This window comes from Octopus bimaculoides, chromosome 7 (assembly GCF_046866305.1).
Source record: "Octopus bimaculoides isolate indiv1 chromosome 7, ASM4686630v1, whole genome shotgun sequence".
Taxonomy (NCBI): Eukaryota; Metazoa; Mollusca; class Cephalopoda; order Octopoda; family Octopodidae; genus Octopus; species Octopus bimaculoides.
Window position 1 is genome coordinate 31170053 of NC_142934.1, and position 21870 is coordinate 31191922.

Here is a 21870-nt window from a genome sequence, read left to right on the forward strand (position 1 = left end):
CTGCATTAGTAATATACTGTAGCAGGTCTTGTCTTCTATTTACCAAATATTCTGCCATGTTTCTTCTTTCACTGTTGATGCACTCCCATACACTAATCAGTCCATATCCACCTTTACACCTCTTCATCTAGAGCTTGTATACATTTGCCTTAGGGTAGAAAGCATCATGCATTGACATTGTCTTTCGGGTAGTGTGATTGAGTTGGTTAATCTCAGCTCGTGTCCATTTCAGAATGAGTGCACTATAGCAAACTGGAGCAACTTCCCATATGTTAATGTCAGTCACAAGGTTCCTTGAGTTGAGTTTTGATTTCAAGAGAAGTTTAAGTTACTTGAAATATGCAGTGATGACCTTGTCTTTCATTTCTTTATGCAAGATATTGTCCATCTCCAGGATCCCAAGGTACTTGTACTCATCATCACCTGGGTCTTCCATCCTCTCTTCATTTGGCAATTCTATGCCCCTACAATTTACTCTTTTTCCCCTCTTCAAAGTAAGCACTGCACACTTCAAAATAATGAATTCCATCCTTATATCCTTGCAGCACATTTGCATAGTCTCAACCAGCCTCTCCATTTCAGGCTTTGTTTTTGCAAACAGTTTTAAATCATCCATGAAGAGAAGGTGGTTGAGACAAGGTCCATTCTATCTCAGTTCATAGTGCACATTGATTTTGCATAAGACTACAGAAAGTGGGATCAATGTTATAACAAATAATATAGGTGAACAAGAGTCTCCTTGGAAGATACCTCTTTTGATTGTTACCTCGGCTAAGAGCCAGAAGAAATGCTGCTAAGCATTTTTTTGACACACTATTATTATTATTATTATTATTATTATTATTATTATTATTATTATTTTATGTTTGACTTTTGTTTTGCATTTGTACAAGTTGGATCCAAGTCTCACCCAGAGACCTCAAGAGACAACAAGTTAGAAGTTCATGTAGGTGTTATGCCTAGGGTACCATATATTTGGATTTGTACATAGTGTTATTATTATTATTATTATTATTATTATTATTATTATTATTATTATTATTATTATTATCTTTGCACAAGTACTACGATGCCAGCTGTTCACTACCAGTGAACTAAGGTAACACTCATTCTTCAAGCACCATTCAGAGTATTCGAGCAGTTCCAAGCAGTGCTGTTTTCTGCAAGTGCTCCACCCTTATTGTAGCCCCTATTTGTTCCATGTAATTCTCAAGATTTTTACTCTCTGTTCCTAGGGCTCTGATAATTATTGGTACTACTACCACCTTTTTCATCAATCACGACTGTTTAAACTCCCAAGCTAACTTATCATATCTATCAACTTTTCTTTCTTCCTTATCACATACATTGTTGTCAGCTGGACATGCTATATGTATGATCCAACATAGTTTACTTTCTTTCTCAATTAATACTATGTCTGGCTTCCTATACTCTATCTCATGGTTGCACTGAATCATAAAATCCCATAGGATCTTCACATTATCATTTTTGATAATGCCTTTGGGTTTACTTTCGTACCACTTTTTTGCTCTGTCAAATCCATACTTGTTGCAAAGTGTCCAATGGACAAGCCTTGCTATATCGTCATGACATCTCTTATATTCTTTCTAGGCTAGTGGTGTACATTTACTGGTAATATGCCATATGGTTTCACAATTTTGTCCACAAATTCTGCACTTATCACTTTCTGATGTGTTGTCCATTCTGTATTTGATGTAATTCGTTCTTAGTGCTTGCTCTTGAACAGTACAGATTGGAGCCTCTGTTTCTGATTTAAATCACTTTTGGTCATCCATAGCCATCTTTTTTCTGTTTGTCTTCAACATTCCTATGAAATTGTCCATGCATTCTTTTCTTTAACCACCTAATTTCAGTTTCATTCATTCTCAAGTGCTTGTACAGTGCTTTATCTTTGCAATCTTTCATCCTACACAAGCCTGACCCTCTAACTTCTAATAATAGCGTTTCTGTGGCATTTTTTACATACCATGCTATGTTGTTTTCTTCTGCTCTAATGCTGTGTTCGTATCCAATCAGTCCTCTTCCCCCTCTTTTTCTTGGTACATACAGTCTGTCTGTATCACTTTTTGGGTGGAGTATCCCATATCTAGTCAGCAACTTCCTTGTCTTTTTGTCTAAGCTGTTTAGTTCGTCTACTGTTCATGCAATTACCCTTGCTCTATATCTAAGGAGTGAAACCACCCAGATGTTGATAGCTTCAATCTTATTCCGTCCATTTAATTTTGACTTAAGGATCAATCTCAGTCTGCGCAAGTTCTCCACCTAAAATTTTTCTGTAATTTTTTTCTCCATCAATTTATCCATTTCCAGTATCCCCAAGTATTTATAACCCATCACTTCTATCTGCTCCATAACCTCCCCAAACGGTATCTTTAACCCGTCCATACATTTGATTTTGCTTCACTTCAAGACTAACACACCACACTTTCTCAGTCCAAACTCCATTCTGATATCAGCACTGAAAGTATACACCATATCAACGAGGGAACTGACTTGAGGTCATCCATGAATAACAAATGGCTGACTTTCGTTGTCGTCTTTTGAATATATACCCAGCTTTTGATTTCCTCAGAATCAGTGTTAGTGGTATCAAGCACAGTACAAAGATCTGTGGGGACAGGCAGTCCCCTTGGAAGATGCCCTTCCTGATTTCTACTGTCCCTAAACTTCTTCCGTATGCTGTCCGTCCTCCAATTCGCCAAACCTTTTCCAAGCAATCGCTCAACATTCGATGCAATACCAAATAGGTTCATACATTCAATAATCCAAGAATGTGGGATCACATCGTATGCCTTATGCTAGTCAATCCATGACATGGCTAAGTTACTTTTCCTTCTCTTGCATTCTCTAAGTACAGTTTTGTCTATCAGGAGTTGATCCTTGGTACCGCTGCACTTACACTTGGAACCCTTCTGCTCATGTGGCAGGACTCCATTTTTTTCCAGATGCTCGTACAGTGACTCTGCAAGTATTCCAGTCAATAATCTCCACATAAGTGGCAAACAGGATATTGGCCTGTAATTGTCTACTGTATTGCCTTTTGCAATGTTTTTCAAGCACAGCACTATCCTACCCAGTGTCAACCACTCTGGTGTTACTTGGTCAGCATTTAACAAGGTGCATGACATTCACCAAATCTTTTGATCTATCTGGTCCCGGGGCCATCCAGTAGCTCATTTTTTTTTGCTGATTTCCTTCACTTCCCTAACTGAAATGACTAGTTCTGCCTGTTTTAGACAGACTACTGTTTGTTTCAGTTCTTGCAACCATTCAGTATCCTTCTTGTGCTCCTTGTTTTTGCTCCAGATGTCACTCCAAAATCTTTCACTTTCAATGTTATCTGGTATCAACTTTTCATCTGTACACTTTCCATTTATTTCTTTATAAAATCTCTTCTGATCTACTCTGAATAACCTATTCTGCAGGTAACCCTTCATTCTTTGGTCGTATCTTACCATCTTTGCTTTCTTTGCAATGAGATGCTGTTTCAGTTCCTCCATTACCACTTTCAGGCCCTTTCTTTCAATATTATACTTTCTTTTCAGTGCCCTGCATTTTCGTTCGCTTTTAAGCTCCCATTCCTCTTTTCGGTCTAACACAAAAATGTCCTTTGAGAGCATATCAAACCCTGCCTGTATTCTTCTTTTCCACCATGGATCTTTTCTTTTGTCACTCCCATTATATTTCTTTTTCTTGACATCAACACCTACGTTTTCTGCTACAACAATACTTGCTGCCTTGATGAAATTATTTGTTTCTGTGATGGTGTTTGTTCTGATGTATTTCACGATTTCACTGACATTTTTCATTTCTTGGTTCAATTTCCACCGATCAACCTTTTTAAGGTTGCAAATAATGTTGCTATCATTCTCCTGTAGTCTTACCTTTATTCTGTCGTAGACTGCCTTTTGTTCATGTCATATCACCATTAGTTTTATTATCTTCTTTCAGATCATCTATATGTTTCTCATCATGTAGGCTTCCACTGCTCCTTTCTTGTGCTATAAGATTACTTTTATTAGTAAGAACTGTATTTTCATTGTTATCTCTGCTGCTATTTTCCAACACTCATCTTTTGACAGCTTCGAGCTCTACGTCTGTGAACCAACAATTTTTTCTTATTGCTCTAGCTTGATCACATAATCTCTATTCCATGAGTTAAAACAATCCCTTTTCTCTCCAATGATCATACATATACTGTCGGTAACCCCTAATTTGAGCACCATTTTCATCTACAGGGTTACTCAAGTAGTAATACTTCATGACCACAGCATTCATTTGCTTGCTCCATCTACGCCATGTGTGGTGGTCCCTTTCTGGATATCGAAAGGCTGGAGTCAGACCGGAATCTCTGAGCCTACTGGGTATAACGCTGTCACCATCAATGGCTTCAGTTTCATTACCACTGTTATTCACAATATTTTGTTTTTTCATTGTCACTCATATGAGGTAGCGATTAACAGGTTGTGCAGTTACCAGTGTTTTTATTGTGACACCATCACTAGATGTGTCATTAATCAGGACATGGGGAGAGTCCAGCCACTTCCTTTCATTGTCCAGTTGGAGAATACAGTAGTGTTTTTGCAATGAAAAGGATGTTTTCATTTTCAAATACTCAGGGAGAGAGAAAAGAAAAGAAAAGGGGGGTAACATTTTCACAGGAAGTTGTAGATATTAAAGTTTTAAGATTTACTAGATATAGTCTTTTGTATGTCCACACAGAGAAAATTGTAGTGTTCTTAGAATAAAAAGGATGTTTACATTTTCGAATACTTGGGGAGAAAGGGAAGGATAGGTATTCACAGAAGTTGTAGATATTAAAGTTTTTTTTTTTTTTTAAAGCTGATCGTTTGTGTATTCGAAAGCTGTAGCTATGTAATAAGTTTCCCAACTCATTTTGAGGGAGATTCAAAACACTCACAGGAAATTGCAGATATTCTAGGTTTTGAGAGTCACCTTACCATTGTCCTGCTGGGTTATATTAGTGTTTCTGTGTCTTCGGCTGGGTTCAGTCTTATTCCTGGTAGGATTTATGTGGGTAGCAGGTTACTATATCATTATTATTATTATTATCATCATCATCATCATCATCATCATCATCATCATCATCACTGATATTATTATTTTCATTTTTTTTTACTACTATTTGTCATGGTTAATATTTCCTCTGATCCAACATGAGTTTTGGTTAAATTATCATTATCATTATTACCACCATCACCATTACCATCATTATTGTTATTTCTATTTATTATTAAAAGGTATTATTGAATGTTTAGTCTCAACTTCTGTCTTGTACTTGAGATGATTATAAGTGTTTAAGGAAATAGTAGGAGGAAGCGATGTTCACTTTGTTGAATTTTTGAATTTCATCATCATCATCATCATCATCATCATCATCATCATCATCATCATCATCATCATCACCATCATCATCATCATCATCATCATCCTCATCCTCATTACCATCACCATCATCATCACCATCATCCTCATCATCATCATCATCATCATCATCATCATCATCATCATCATCATCACCACCACTACCACCACCACCACTACCATCATCATCATCATTATTATTACCATTATTATATTGACCTTGAAGGCAGTGCACTAGCATAATCATTAGTGTGTCAAAAAAGACTCTATGTTCTGGGTTTAATTCCTGTGAAGGTCAAATTTGCCTTTCATCCTTTCAGGGTTGATAAAATAAGTGCCACTCAAGTACTGAAGGTTAATGTAATTGACCGACATCCTCCCTCTAAAATTACTGGCCTTGTACCAAAATTTGAAACCATTATCATATTGAACATGTATCTAACTTAGAATTCATCCTCATCTTAATCATTGATGGCAGAGTTGTAGTCATCATCATTATCATCATCATCATTATCATCATCATCATTATCATCATCATCATTATCATCATCATCATCATCATTGTAATTATCATCATTATTCATCATCATTTGGATTCTCATTCTATATTACAGGTACTGGGAGTGGTGATACTTGCTTTAGGAATCTACCTTCAGATATCTGAGGCAGCCGTCTATATGGCAGTTCTACCAGAAGTCAAGTTTACCATTATTGTTTCTTTATTGGTTGCTGCTGGTATTATTACCATTATTGTTTGTATCCTTGGTTTCTGTGCAGCCTTCCTGGAGAGTCATTGCTTGTTAATTTTGGTAAGAACCATTTTTTTACCTCTTCTTTCCATTTCAGAACCTCTTTCTTTTGCATTTCTTGCTTATACAAGGTTCTTAGTGTTACATTGCTTCAGCCATATAGACTCACTTCTTATATCTCTCTTATAATGAAGAAGCTTCTCTGACCACAGTGGGAGCCTCTACAGGATTATTTGACTCATTAGAAATAGAAGGCAAAGCTCCCTCAAATAACCCTCTACCATCTTTAAAAGGAAAGACATTATGATGTGTGTACCAAAATATGTATGTATGCATGTATGCATCTGTATGTGTGTGTATATATACATATATGTGTGTATGTGTGTATGTGCATAATAATATACAATGGATAATTGTCAGCTCATAACAGCTGTTTCTTACATATCATCTTTAATAGAAGACTGAGAACATTATTCCATTACAAAAAGCTGTAATCATCAGATGAAAAGTAATTTTACAAACAAAAGAATATCCTAAGAGTTTAATTGCTTTCTTACATTTCTGTGACTGTTATGCTAAAACTATGGCTTTAAGTCCAACATAAAATTCACCTCTAGTTTCTGAAAATCTAATGTTGAATTTTTGGACACAAAAGTTAAGTTTTCTGGAGGCAGAATAGTGACAGTTATTTTGCAAGCCTACATCATCCCACATTTACCTCCACTGCTACTCCAATCATCCACTTCATATAATTTGGTCAAATCCAAAATCCCAATTTTTGAGGATAAAACGGATTTGTACTAACATAGGGGATTACTGGAAACATGCAAATGCTTTTGTACGCCATTATGTCAAGTGCAGTACAGCAAATCGTGATTAAAGGAAATAGCAAATGAAACAGCTAAGACTAGCAAAGAAAGTCAAACCATCACACATAATTTTAGCAAACACAATACAATATGTGACAGAATTCCTTTAGTAATTAACTGGCACTGAAATTTCGCTGACATTTCAAAAGTGCTGTGTGAAAGCTACCAGCATGTTGCAGAAAAATATCCTTGTTTCAAACAGATATTTCTTCAGCTGTCTGATGTATCCTTTAGATGGAATAAAAATATAAGAGAACTATTGACCTCTATTTCTGACTCCAAGAAAACTAACATTGGAGTATCTGCACACTGTACCTTGAAAAACAGCTGCAAGAGAGGTAAGACGTGTTCATTGTGCAACAACATTAGTCAAGTGAATTCCATCAGGAATCATAACAGAAATGTTATGATTTATACAGAATGTGGGACATGTATAGATTCCCATTTGGTGTATGCAGCAGAATGCACAAAACACAATTTGAATTATGTTTGCTGTACAACAGAACAATTAAACAAAAGATTTAATGGGCACAGATATGATGTCAGGCACAACAACAGTAGTTCAACAGAACTTGCTGAACATTTTGCTTCAAACAGCTGAAATTTTGAAAAAGACTTGAAAGTGCATATTCTCAGAAAATATTCTGACTCTGCTTCACTTTCAATACTCAAAATGCATGAGGAGAAATATGTTTGCAGGTTATCAACATCACACCCTGGAGGAATGAATAAAATGACAGAAAATCATCAAATTTATACAAAACTGTTTGATTAAATATTCTTCTTCTTTTTCCTTTTCTTTTTCTTTCCTTTTTTTCTCTCTTTTTTTCTGTCTTTTTCTTTTCGCCAGTTATAAAATTGCAACTTTGGAGGCTGGTTGTCACTATCTGAAAGCCAAATCTCTCACAGCAATGCCCAGTACCAACAGTCTCCAACCCCAGACTCAGCAACTAATTATAATCATAATAGTATTAATCATAGTAATATAAACCCCAGCAACAACCATGTGTACACCAGTAACTCTCACGAGCTTGAACTATTACGCCATAATAACGTTGGATCACATACCCATAATAATAAATTTCAAGTATTAGAAAATATTGAGTGCAATAGTTTAGACAAAATATCTTGTCTATTTTCTGGTCAATGTCTAGCCATAAATGTGGTTTACAAATGTGATGTTGTAACAGAGACCAATACTTATATCGGCTGCTCTGTAAATCTGAAGGGGTGCTTACATAATCACAATTCTTCCTTTAAATTAAGACACAGGGCTGGCAGGACATCTCTAGCCATGAAGATTTGGGAGCTCAAGGATGACAATGTTAAATTCGATTTGAGTTGGCACATCATTAGGGTTGTTAAACTGTACTTAAATAGCAGATGAGGGTGCAGGATTTGGTGCATGGTGCTGTTTGAAATTTTAAAGAGATTAAATAGTGAAAATGTACAAAATAATAATCTAGACCTTCATCTTTCCTGTATACATAAGGCCACCTGCATGTTTAAATATTTTAAGAATATTAAACAACCTATATAATAGCTTCTAACCTATGGCCAATCTAATTTACTCCCTCTATTGCTGACCCAATAGTTGATCGATCTACCTATTAGTTTCTGAGTCCTTTTAGTCTTGTTTCCCTTTACCATTACTTTCTAACCACTCTTACTATACTTGTATGGTAGGAACTAACCATTCTTTGAAGGAACTAACCATTCTTTCCGTGATATACCCGGTATTATGCAATAGAGACAGCAAAGTTATCTAACCTAGACATAGCAGCCTACACCCACTAGCCAGTTCTTTTCCAATCCTATTAAGTATGTAATCCTTACACCAAGATACAGCTGAGCTGCGCTTGTTAAATAATAGATAGAATACACTATCCAAACCTCTTACCCTCGACTATTGCCTGGCATTGTTTTACGTGATTCACACAAAGGTGATTATACTATCTAATTAAATAATATCAATGTCACCTGTATAACATTCTATACTGTTAATCATAAGACTACTCCCTACTGCTGGCTTTCTTTGATATCCAATGTGGTATTTACTCTAACTCCATATTTGGTGTAGTTTATTATATAACCCTTCCTTCTTTTAACCTCCATGATGCAATTCACTCTGCCAGAAATTTAAAAACGATATGCTGTACTGCTTGGCATTCACACCAGAAGCTCCAATGTGAACATTTCAGAATGTTTGGGTGTCAATCTGAGAACAGTGCAATTTCAGGACATGTACCGAGAGTGATAAAAATCAAACATCCAGTTAACATCATGATGTTTGGAGTGATCACTAGTGATGGCAACATGGAGGCCTACATCAAGTGCCTGGAGGAGGTAGTGCTGCCATGAGTCAAGAGGGTGGCTGCTAGAAGACCCTATGTCTGGTAACATATGCAGATAGTGAAAGTGTTCTCTTCTTTGCTGTCATGTCTCACGAATGAACCTTTTTTTTTACTAAACAGTGACTGGTGACAAGAAATGGATTCCCTATAAAAATGTCAAGTGCCAAAGACAGTGGGGAGGGAAAGGATAAACACTAGTAACTCAGGTTAAAGAAAGTCTCCGCTCACATAGTGTTGTTATCTGTTTGGTGGAATATGAAAGGTTTGAACTTTTAAACTCAAACCAAATGATAACAAAGGAGATCTACTGTAAGCAGCTTGAGTGGCTTAAGTTAGCACTAGAAGAAAGACGACCATCTTTGGTTTCAAGACGAAAGCTGGTCATCCATCAGGATAATGCTTGGCCACATACAGCAAAATGACATTCCAAAGGCTGGAGCAGTTTGAATGGATAACGATGCCCCACCCACCATATTCACCATACATTGCCCCATGTGATTATCATTTATCTCACAGTCTTCAAAATCATTTGGACAGAAAAAATACGAATTCTGTAGATGAGGTCAAAACAGTACTGGAGGAGTCTTTTTCGTCAGAGACAAGTGAATTTTGGAAGAGGGGCCTTGCAAGTCTACCAGATAGATGGAAGAGCATTGTAGAAAATGAAGGAGAGTATATTTTAGATTAAAAATGAACTTTGTTCATCTTAATTTTGAAAAATAAAATGAATTATAAAAAAACGGTTATTTATGGGATGACCCTATATATAAATATATAATTTAAAGAAAAAAAATCAAAGTTCATGTACTCATCCATGAAAATCCACAGTCACATATTTTTTATTTCAAAAATATTATCCCTAATATATACATATATATATATATATATATATATATATATATATATATATACACACACACACACACACACACACACACACACACACACACATATATATATATATATATATATATATATATATATACATATACATATATATATATATATACATGCACCACACATGAATATGTATGTGTGTGTGTGTGTATGTGTGTGTGTGTGTATGTGTGTGTGTGAGAGAGAGAGTAAGTGAAAATTATACACACTCTAGTTTCTGTTATTTATTAAAACAAAAGCAGGGGTCAAACAATTACATCACTTTTGGACATACTCTCCTTGCTTTTTGATGAACTTCCAGCAGCCCACAAATTTGCTTATTCCATCAGAGAAGTTTTCAGCTGGTTGAGCAGCCATTTATGCACCACTTCCTGCTCTTCTCTATCCATAGCAAATCAATGATCTCATAAAGGAGTAGTCCAAATTGGTGAGTCAGAAGGAGTGAGATCTGGACTGTATGCAAAGTGTTCCAACAATCAAAAACCCAATTTTTTTAAAGGTGTAGGCAGCCATTTGTGGGCATGCATTGTCAAACAACAACACTTGCTTTGACAACAGATCTCAGCATTTAGTGCAAGTTGCTGATTTCTATTTGTTGGCCAGCATTTCCCTGTAGTCCACACTGGTGACTGTAAATCCCTTCTCCGGGTGATGTTCCCAAAATGGTTCTCCAAACAAAATTTAACATCACTTTTTCTGTAGATTGTTAACTCTTCAATTTCTTTTTTTGCTGGCAATTCCTGTGTTTCCACTCCATACTCTACCTTTTGGATTCTGGCTCAAAGTGACGGACCCAGGTCTCATCTTCTGTGACTATTCTCTCCAAAGAAGCTTCACTTTCATTGTTGTAGCAGCTGAGTAAACATTATCAGATCTCCATACAATTGCACTTATGCACTTCGGTAAGCTCTCTTGGCACCAATATCACACAGACTTTATGGAAGTGAAGCTTGACATGGATGATTTCATATGCAGAACAATGACTAAATTTCAAGGAATATGCCACCTCATCGATGGTCATTCATCAGTTTGCCAAAACCATCTTTCAAGCTTATTGAATCTTCACATCAGATGTAAAGGTTGATAGGCATCCTGCTCCTTCTTTGTGGAATGTTCTAACAAATATAGTTTTATGACCAAGAAGTGAGCTGAGCTGTCAATATTTAGGCCACTTTTACTTAGCTTTTCTCTGGCAGAGTGAGTAACACAATCCCTAGACATGGCTGCTCAGTCACACAGGGATCTGTCAGGGACAGTTCCCACTCAATCTCAACTGCCAACAATGGTTTCCCAACTCCACTAATTTGTAGACTTCTGGCTGGAAGTTTCCCATACATTCAGATCTGCTTCTACTGCCAGACTCACTGTCATTATTTTTAGGGATCTAAGATTCAAGATCCTTATTGCAACTGTAAAATCCAACCAGATAGATCAATTTTAGATAACAGAAGAGATAAAAAAAAGATTTGCTATGAGAACTGTCCCTAAAAACATGTTCCTGGATGTCTTCCAAAACTGGGAAAAAACATTGCGAGTACCATATCAAATGCATAAGGACTCTTTTGAAATATTTGTTTAAATTGTAAGTAAAGCAATAAAATTTAATTGTAAATAAAATTCAGTTTTATTTTGGACATACCTTACACACACACACACACACACACACACACACACACACACACACACACACACACACACACACACACACACATACACACACACACATTTATACGCATGCACTAAAACACACATGTACATTATATATATACAAAACATGAATTCTATGCATTATACCATATACTGTGTGTATTCATCATATATATGTATATGTAACATGTAAACATTCTACATATTACAGTATGTCTTATTTGTATTCATCATAAGTATATATAACACATTTAAATTCTATATATTACAGTATATACTGTGTGTGTCCACTATATTCTGCATTGAGATTGCAGCAGGAGTGATTGGTTTAGTTCGTAAGAATGAGGTAAGTAACATCATCGCTTTCAATTGTGAGCCTCTTCCAGTCAGACTTCTGTTAATTCAATCAATACATCATACATACTGCACATACCAGTCATATAATGGAGTTGATTTAATTAACACTCATCACTAACACCATATTGCAATATAGACATAGTGACCTGAAAGTATAGTAAAAGAAATCTGAGTATTATATAGACATAATTATCTTTCTAATGTTTGTGTTAGTGTATGTATAGTATGAATATGGATGCACATGTTTGTGTTGTTACAAACCTGAGTGCAATGCACAAAACTTCATACGACCATCACACCAGCTATCACACCAATATCACAGGTTACCACACCCAATCGCTACCACATTAACTACCCCTTCAACTATTACATAAACTAGAAAACCAGCTTCCATAGGTGGCATGTTCCCTGGCAACCTGGATGTGGTACTGTCTTGTAATGTTCTTTAGAACATGAAGGAATACTAACTTTGAATATTCATTGATACTTCCTGGCTACTATTTAGACGTAGTAATCTGACTCTTATATAAACATAGTCACTTGATAACTATACAGACAGTTATTTAATTGCAATATAGACATGGTAACCTGACAGTATAATCATAGAAATCTGAGTATTTTATAGACATAATTATCTTTCTGGTGTGCGTGTTAGCGTATGTATATGCACATGGATGTGCATGTTTGTGTTGTTACAAACCTGAGTGCAAGGCACAAAACTCTTGCTCATTGAGTCACTTGTGTATGTTGTGTGTGTGTATAATATAGTTTTCTGATTGTTATGCAAGCATAATACTCTGATTGTAGTACAAGTAAAGCATTCTGACAGCTATTTATTCATAGTACTCTTGCTATTTTATAGACATAGTACATGAGTCCTATAGTGAGATAACATTTTACTTCTGTATGTTTGTGTGCATGTGTGTGTTTATAGGGATAGAGAGAGAGAGAGAGAGATACCACTGTTATTTCTTATAAATACAGTACCTTGACTGTAACAGACATAGTGTCCTGACTTCTATATAAACATACTACCTTTACTGTTATGTACACATAGCACCCTGACTATAATTTGGACATTCTATCCTGAGTGATGATCAAACTTTAATCAACATTCATTATTCAACACACAGATTAACAAAGTAACAATTTCTAACAGGATTACATTTGATTCCCCATTGATTCAAATTCTGTCATTACTAACTTTACTTTCATCTATTCAAGGTTAATGAAATGAATACTGGTCATATAATGATGTTGATTTAATTGACAACACTCATCACTAACAAATTCATAACCAATATTAAAAATTGTCATTTAACACATCCACAGTCATATACTCATATTGGTGGATTGAAATCTTGATTTTTGAGGTCATCTCCCATTTTTCATACTAAGTTGGTTTTAATTGCCATTTGGTAATTGTGATACATCCTCAGAGGTCATATAATGTTTGGGGTGGAGAGCATGCAACCAAACAGTATTTTAAGGACCCCTGGAAAAATTTTGCTTTAGATGCACATATTGGTATATACTGTAAGAAACAGATTGGATTTTTAACTCTAAAGTTTTACACAGTTCAACTTACACAAGTTAGCGTGATTAAAACAAAATAGGAATTTAAAAAGAAGTATTTTTGAACATCAAATGGCTATGGGGGTCCATCAGAATAAAATAGTTATCAAAGGGGCTCATAAATAAAAAAAAAATGGATGAGAACCCCTGCTCTAGGGGTAGAGATAATTTTAATAAATCAAGAATTTATATTGTATGATACTCAATATACCTGTAATTGTCTATGTTGTTCATATACATTTCCTTGGCCATCCTGGAATTATTAAGCTCATTTTTGCTTAATTTATGCGAATTACATCGGCCATAAATGTATTCTGCTCCTTTTGTATATGTCTCTGCCTCTTGGCTGCCAGAGATAGATTAGGACAACTGTAACACTGATGATGCTTACTGAGATAGAACCATATGTCTGTGACTGTCCTCTATCTCCATACAATAAGCCTGTCCTTTCCTTAATGAAATGTGACCTTTTGAGAATTCTTGATTCTTAAAATTATTTCCCCTTATCATAAGGAGTTGGTCTTAAATGACACTGGTAATTCTGATATATCATCAACAGGTGGAAGTAATTTTAATAAATGTTTTAGAGTGTGCTTCTTTTTGGGATATATGAAGTATTGACCAATATACATACATACATATATATATATATATATATATATATATATATATATATATATATATATATATATATATATATATACGTATACAGGAGTTCAACAAAATAATGGAAACACCTTAAAATTTTAAACAAATTAATTTTAATATCCGGCTTTGTGCAGCTCCCGGTGTACAGTTTTTGTGGAAATTGGGTTCTCTGCAGTAATTTTGGAAGCTGTACTTTTGTGATCCTTTCTAACAATTCACGGAAGAGTCTGATGGTCCCTATCTGAAAGCTTTGGTTTTCTACCAGAGTTTTGTTTCAATGAGTCGGTTTCTCCCTCTTTCTCAAAGGCTGTAATTACTTTCAAGGCAGTACTTCTTGATACACCAAACATTGCAGCTGTTTTCGTTACATTAGTGCCTGCCATACGAGCACCAACAATTTGACCTCTTTGAAAGTCCGATAGATCAGTCATTTTAATGAATTTTAATTACCTTTTTCTGATGATATCTGAAAAGAAATAGCAATTTTAGCAAAACATATTAAGCAACACTAATAATAAATCAAAAAACATAAAAATAAACAAGCTTTTGACGGTTTTATAGATATTTCAAAATTATGATGCAATGAAGCTAGGTGTTTCCATTAGTTTGTCCAGCCCATGTATATAATCACACAGGTATGAAAACTTACATTCAGGATTTTAAGTTTCTGTGACAATAGTTCTGTGATCATTGCATGTCATCAGCTTATGCAAGTTTAGTTCACATTAACATCATTGAAAAACAAAGGCACTGCCGGTAAGCTGAAAAACTTGCTACTGGACGTTTAGATGTTCAAAAGACAGAACTCTTCTAGAATTGATTGCAAGATCATAACAAAAATCATTATGTATTGGCTAAAGTAAGGTATAAATATAATATAATGTAATAAAATATATATTATATAAAAATACAGTAGTAAATAGATATAAAATATAAAATAAAGGTATTGAATAAGGGTTATAGTTGAAGGCAACATACTAATGTAAAAATAATGTTAAATTATAACACTTTGGGAATCTTGAAAATTAAATATAACTTAAAACTTGGAATTTAAATTTTAAAAATTAAAATTTAAATATTAAATATTAAATATTAAAAATAAGGATAAAAATTAGAATACCCAAAAGTTTTCTCAAAAATTGATAAATATTCTAAAATAATGTTAAAAATTAAAATCAAAACATTAGATATTAGAATCAAATATTAAAAAGTAATGCCTCTCCCAAGGTTTAATTGTATTTCTTTCAACACACGTATCCACATCAAGAATCTTGCACACGAAATACACATACGAAAAAGTAATGTGATATTGGAAATTTTTTAATTTTAAGATTAAAAATTTTTAAATTAAATTTTTTTACATATTAAAATTAAAACTTAAAATTCAACTAACTCCAACTAACACTTAAAGGTAAAATATTAAAACATAAAAATAAATTATGAAGATAAAAATAAACTTAAAATAAACTAAAATTATAAAATTAAAAGTTTGAAAACAAAACATGTTTAGCCGTGACATGAGATAGAATGTATCTATTTATTAAGCTGCAAATCATATATTTCTGTGATATATCTCCATTACATTCCTCTATTATGTATTGACATTTGTCTCAAATATACAACAGTACTATATTATGTATTTTCAAACTGGGTACCAATAATATAATATGGTACTTTCTTCCTCGTAACAGAAAGAATAATAACATACTACATTCTCATTCTATGTAATTGCCATGTTTCTGTGTATTGATGCTTTTGATTTTCATTTAGTTGGAGACTAACTTAATCAACAAACTGGTTGATAATATGAAAACAAGTGCTAAAAGCTGGGACATCATCCAGGAAACGGTGAGTGGAATATACTTTGTCTATTTGTCTATCTGATTCTCTTTCTACATATGTGTCTTTAATTGTGTGTGTGTGCCAGGAAAAGTCTGTAGGATTTTGTGTCCTTCAGTGCATTCTACTGTCAGTTCTAATGCATCCATTTTTATACATATATGCATGTATGTAAGTGTGTGCGTGTGTCTATGTCTGAATATATATATATATATATATATATATATATATATATATATATATATATATATATATATATATATATATATTTATTTATTTATATAAGGGCATTACTATACAATAAAACGTAAGGAAATGCAACTTTCAAAGGTAGCTCCTTAAAAACAGACTGAATTATAGATCATGATTTCGTAGTTATTGTAATATTATACAACCTCTACTCATCAGTATAATATGGTCAAGATAAATATAGGTAAACAGCATAGGTAAATAGCGATGAACAGTCTTCTATGTACTATATTGGATACGCAGTGTTCGTTTGGTATGTGGATTTTCCAGAGACTGCTTGTGCACAATGCCAGAGGCAGAGAAGAAGGTGGGATGAGGGTGAAAACCAAATAGTAGTTGAATGCTGAATAAGGAGTGAACTCAGCAGATAGCTGAAAAGAACAAATAGCATGTTACCATAGGCTACAGGTAGCCTGCTATGCATGCAAGGCTCCAGGAGCTCCAACAAAAACTGTGATAAAGAGAAAAAACAACAACAACAACAACAACAACAACAACAACAACAACAATAATAATAATAATAATAATAATAATAAGGAGGAGGAGAGGAGCAAAAGTGGCAGGCGGTCAAGGTAGAAGATATAAGATCTGCTCTCAGGAGGTCATGCAAATGGAAGTCTCCAGGAAAGGATAAAATTCCTAACTTCTGGTTGAATGCCTTCCCAGAGAACCATGAACTGCTAACAAAACTTTACAACGATGTTTTGCAAAATCCTAGTATGATGCCCTCTTGGCTAGTTAATGGTTTAACATTCCTGCTTCCAAAAAATGAGGAAACAAACGAACCAAAAAATTATCGACCCATAACCTGCTTAACAACAATGTATAAGATGCTAACATCTGTCCTAACTGAGTACACCTATAGTTTTTTTAATAGAAAGTAGCATATTCCCTAATGAGCAAAAGGGATGTAAACGTGGATCTTATGGTTGTAAAGATCAGCTACTCATCAATAAGATGATCTTAGAAGATTGTCACAAGCGACACAAAAACTTGTCGATAGCCTGGATAGACTATAAAAAGGCTTTTGATAGCCTACCACATAGCTGGATTAGGAAATGTCTGGAAATGTATAAAATAGCTCCTACTCTGCGAAACTTTTTATCTGTAAGTATGAGATCATGGAGAACTACACCGACGTTGAACAATGACAATGAATCTCTAAATGCTGGAGATGTAAGAATTTCATGTGGCATTTTCCAGGGTGACTCACTATCACCACTCCTCTTCTGTCTAGCTTTAATACCTCTCTCAAAATTGCTCAATGATGCACAGTATGGTTATAAAATATTTGATAAAAATATAAATCATCTCATTTACATGGATGACTTAAAGCTCTTTGCAAAAAATGACCAACAACTCAAAAGCCTACTAGCGATTGTTAAACAATTCAGTGATGACATCAGGATGCAATTTGGCCTTGATAAATGTGCAAAAGCTACCTTTATCAAAGGAAAAATGACAAAAACATCTAATGTGAACCTTGACCAGCAAAACGTCATAAAAGAGTTAGAACCAGCGGAGAACTACAAATACCTAGGGGTGATTGAAGGGAACAATATCAAGCATTCAGTGATGAGGGAAAGGATCAGAAGAGAATGTTATCGCAGGGTGAGAGCAATACTGAAGACAGAGCTGAACACAAGAAACAGGATCGAAGCGATCAATGCTCTAGCCATACCAGTCGTGACTTACAGTTTCAATATCATTAACTGGTCAATTACTGAAATATGTAATGTTGACAGAAAAATATGAAAACTGTTGACAATGCATAGAATGCACCACCCTAAGGCAGATATAGAACGTCTTTATCTGCCAAGAAAAGAGGGAGGCCGTGGACTTCTACAGCTGGCATTAACGATGAAGGTAGCCACAATTGGCCTAGACACCTATCTGAAAAGCTCTGAGGACTGGATGCTAAAACTTGTCTCAAAACATGAAAGCAAGAAAGCATCTTACTCAGTAACAAAACAGGCAAAGGAATATCTAAGTGAATTCCAATTGCAACAAATTCAAGAATTAGACAAACTAGAAACACCCACAGAAAAAGCTAAGTGCTTGAAAACCCGTGCTAAAATTGCTGCCTTAGATATTATGACTGATAAATGGCATGGAAAACCTCTCAATGGCAAATACCCAAAGAGAGCGAATAATGCAGATATTGACAAAGCCCTTACCCATCAATGGCTAATGGCCTCTGGCTTGAAATCAGAAACAGAGGGGTTTATCATAGCAACCCAAGATCAATACCTACCTACAAAGAACTACCAGGCCAACATATTAAAGAATGGCAGCTCCCCATTATGTCGTATATGCCAACAACAAAATGAGAGCATCGATCATGTTGTCTCCATGTGCAGTCTGCTTGCGCCTACAGAGTATCTCAACAGGCATGATAGAGCTGCACAATATATTCACTGGGTAATTTGCAAAAACCTGGACTTGCCCCATGATAAAAACTAGTGGGAACACAAACCACCCCCAGTACTTGAAAATGATCACATCGCACTCCTCTGGAACTTCACCATTCAAACTGACAGAAAGATAGATGCAAATAGGCCAGACATCATATTGAAAGACTTCAGACAAAAATCATGCCTCCTCATTGATATGACTGTCCCAATCGATATAAACGTATCTGTCAAGACCTACCAAAAACTGAACAAATATAAAGATCTTGAAATAGAAATTAGCAAAATGTAGAACCTGAAGACTAAAACAATACCTATTGTCATAGGTGACCTGGGAATGACAGCGAAACGGGCTGATTACTACCTAGCTCAGATACCAGGAAACCCCAAAATGGCTGAAGTTCAAAAGATAGTGCTCATGGGAACTGCCCATATCTTACGTAAAATATTGTCTATGTGATCTCAAATTTTAAAACAAACACAATCCAAATATATGGTACCCTAGGCATAACACCTACATGAACTTCTAACTTGTTGTTTCTTGAGGTCTCTGGGTGAGACTTGGATCCAACTTGTACAAATGCAAAGCAAAAGTCAAACATAGAATAATAATAATAATAATAATAATAATAATAATAATAATAATAATAATAATAATAATAATAGGGATAATAGGCACAAACAAGAGTGCCTAATAATCGATGTGGCAGTACCAGGAGATCAACATATTATCATGAAAGAAAGAGAAAAGATTGATAAATATAGAGACCTGAGAATTGAGATTGCCAAGATGTGGCAGCTACAAGAGTCAAGCATAAAAGTTGTCTCTGCTGTCATCAGAGCATTGGGTTCAATACCACCCAACCTGAAGAAACATCTGGAAACTTTAAAAATACCCTACAATCTATGTGTATTGCAAAAATATGCATTACTTGGAACTGCATTTATATTGCATAAAGTACTGTTTGTCGGAGGTCCTTACTGACAGTACAAACCCCGGTTGATACAATATCGTCAATCAACAACATCATGATATTGGATATTGTGCAACATCTTAATGATAATGATGATGATGATGATGATAATAATAATAATAATAATAATAATAATAATAATAATAACAACAACAACAACAACAACAACAACAATAATAATAATAATAATAATAATACTTATTATTATTATTATTATTATTATTATTATTATTATTATGTTGTTATTTTTCTTCTTTCTTCAAATTTTCTTCCATTTCTCGCCGAGTGTTTTCCGTACACCTAAGGCAGAGAAACTCGTTGTATGCATTCCCAGTTTACACACGCAGATTCACAAGTAAAACATGTATTTAAGAACAAAAAAAATTCATGAATGGATGTTGTTTTCACAGCGATAATGCTCTTCTCAGTACATGAGTCATTATTATTATTATTTTATCTTTATCACAAGTTTTGTTAGATCTCCTGGAAGCTTGCATGCATAGCAGGTTTACTACCTGCAGCCTACGGTACCATGCTATTTGTTCTGTTCAGCTATCTAATACTTTCCTAATTATTCTGACCATGCCAAGGAGGAAAAAACCTTTTGTAACAGTTCTACTGGGCACTCTGTTCCAATTTCCTTTATATTCCACTTGACGCCTTCTGATACTGTTCCTGAGGACCCAACAATAATTGGCACTATCTTCACATTCTTCATTTTCCATATCCGGGCTATTTCGTACTTAAGAGGGTTGTATCTATCTATCTTTTTGCCTTCCTTCTTGACCATTCATGGGTCAAAGGGGCATGCAACATCAACTATATAGCACATGTGGTGCTCCTTGGCCACTACCACTAGGTCCAGTCTGTTATGCTCGAGCACCTGATCTGTTTGGATTGGGTAATCCCAGAGGATTTTGCTAGTCTCCGACTCAACCATTCTCTGCGGTTTTTGGGGAGGGGTAAGTCAATGACAGCAACCCCAATGGTCAACTGGTACTTATTTTATCACCCCCAAAAAGATGAAAGGCAAAGTTGACCTTGGTGAAATTTGAACTTCAAACATAAAGCGAGACAAAATGTTGCTAAACATTTTGTCACAGCATGCTAACAATTCTGCCAACTCACCACGTTAATAATAATAATAATAATAAAAATTAATAATAATAATAATAATAATAATAATAATAATAATAATAATAATAACAACAAGAAGAAGAAGAAGAAGAAGAAGAAGAAGAAGAAGAAGAAGAGTAAAGGGTAAAGACCCCCTTCGGTCATGAATGACCATGAGCTTGCACCTAGAAAGTTCCCCTCCAAGGCACAAGTCCAGGCAATGTCGTTTATGAAAGACCAGCAGTCACCCATGCATACCAGCCTCCTCTCTCCATGTCACTGATGTTATCCAAGGGAAAGGCAAAGACTGATACAGCTTGGTACCAGTGACATTGCAACTCATTTCTACAGTTGAGTGAACTGGAGCAACATGAAATAAAGTGTCTTGCTCTAGAATACAACACACAGCCCGGTCTAGGAATCAAACTCACAATCTCATGACTGTGAGCCCAAACGCTCTAACCACTGAGCCATGTGGTTAATAATAATAATAATCCCTTCTAATATAGACACAAGGCCTGAAATTTTAATGTATAAAGGATAGTTGATAACATCCTTTGCAGTACTTGACTGGTATTTATTTCATTGATCCCAAACAGATTGAAGGCAAAGTCGACCTCAGCGAAATTTGAAGAATAATAAAGATATTAATAATTACAATTATGATGTTGATGTTATGGTGATGATGATGAACTAAATATGTAGAGTAATCATGTGCACTACATGTCAGAAAAGAGTAAGCAAGAGGACAGAGAAGAGCAACAAGTCAAGAGACAGTA

General features: G+C 35.0%; 1 protein-coding gene across 1 annotated transcript in view; it reads left to right on the top strand.

Moving 5' to 3' along the window:
- Window positions 1-21870, top strand: part of LOC106873179 (tetraspanin-4) — a 55989-nt gene that overhangs the window by 26307 nt on the left and 7812 nt on the right. Inside the window, exons 3-5 of the mRNA XM_089355104.1 lie at window positions 6021-6215; window positions 12194-12268; window positions 16273-16350. Of these exons, the coding sequence (XP_089211230.1) occupies window positions 6021-6215; window positions 12194-12268; window positions 16273-16350 (348 nt within the window). The remainder of the gene's footprint in view (window positions 1-6020; window positions 6216-12193; window positions 12269-16272; window positions 16351-21870) is intronic.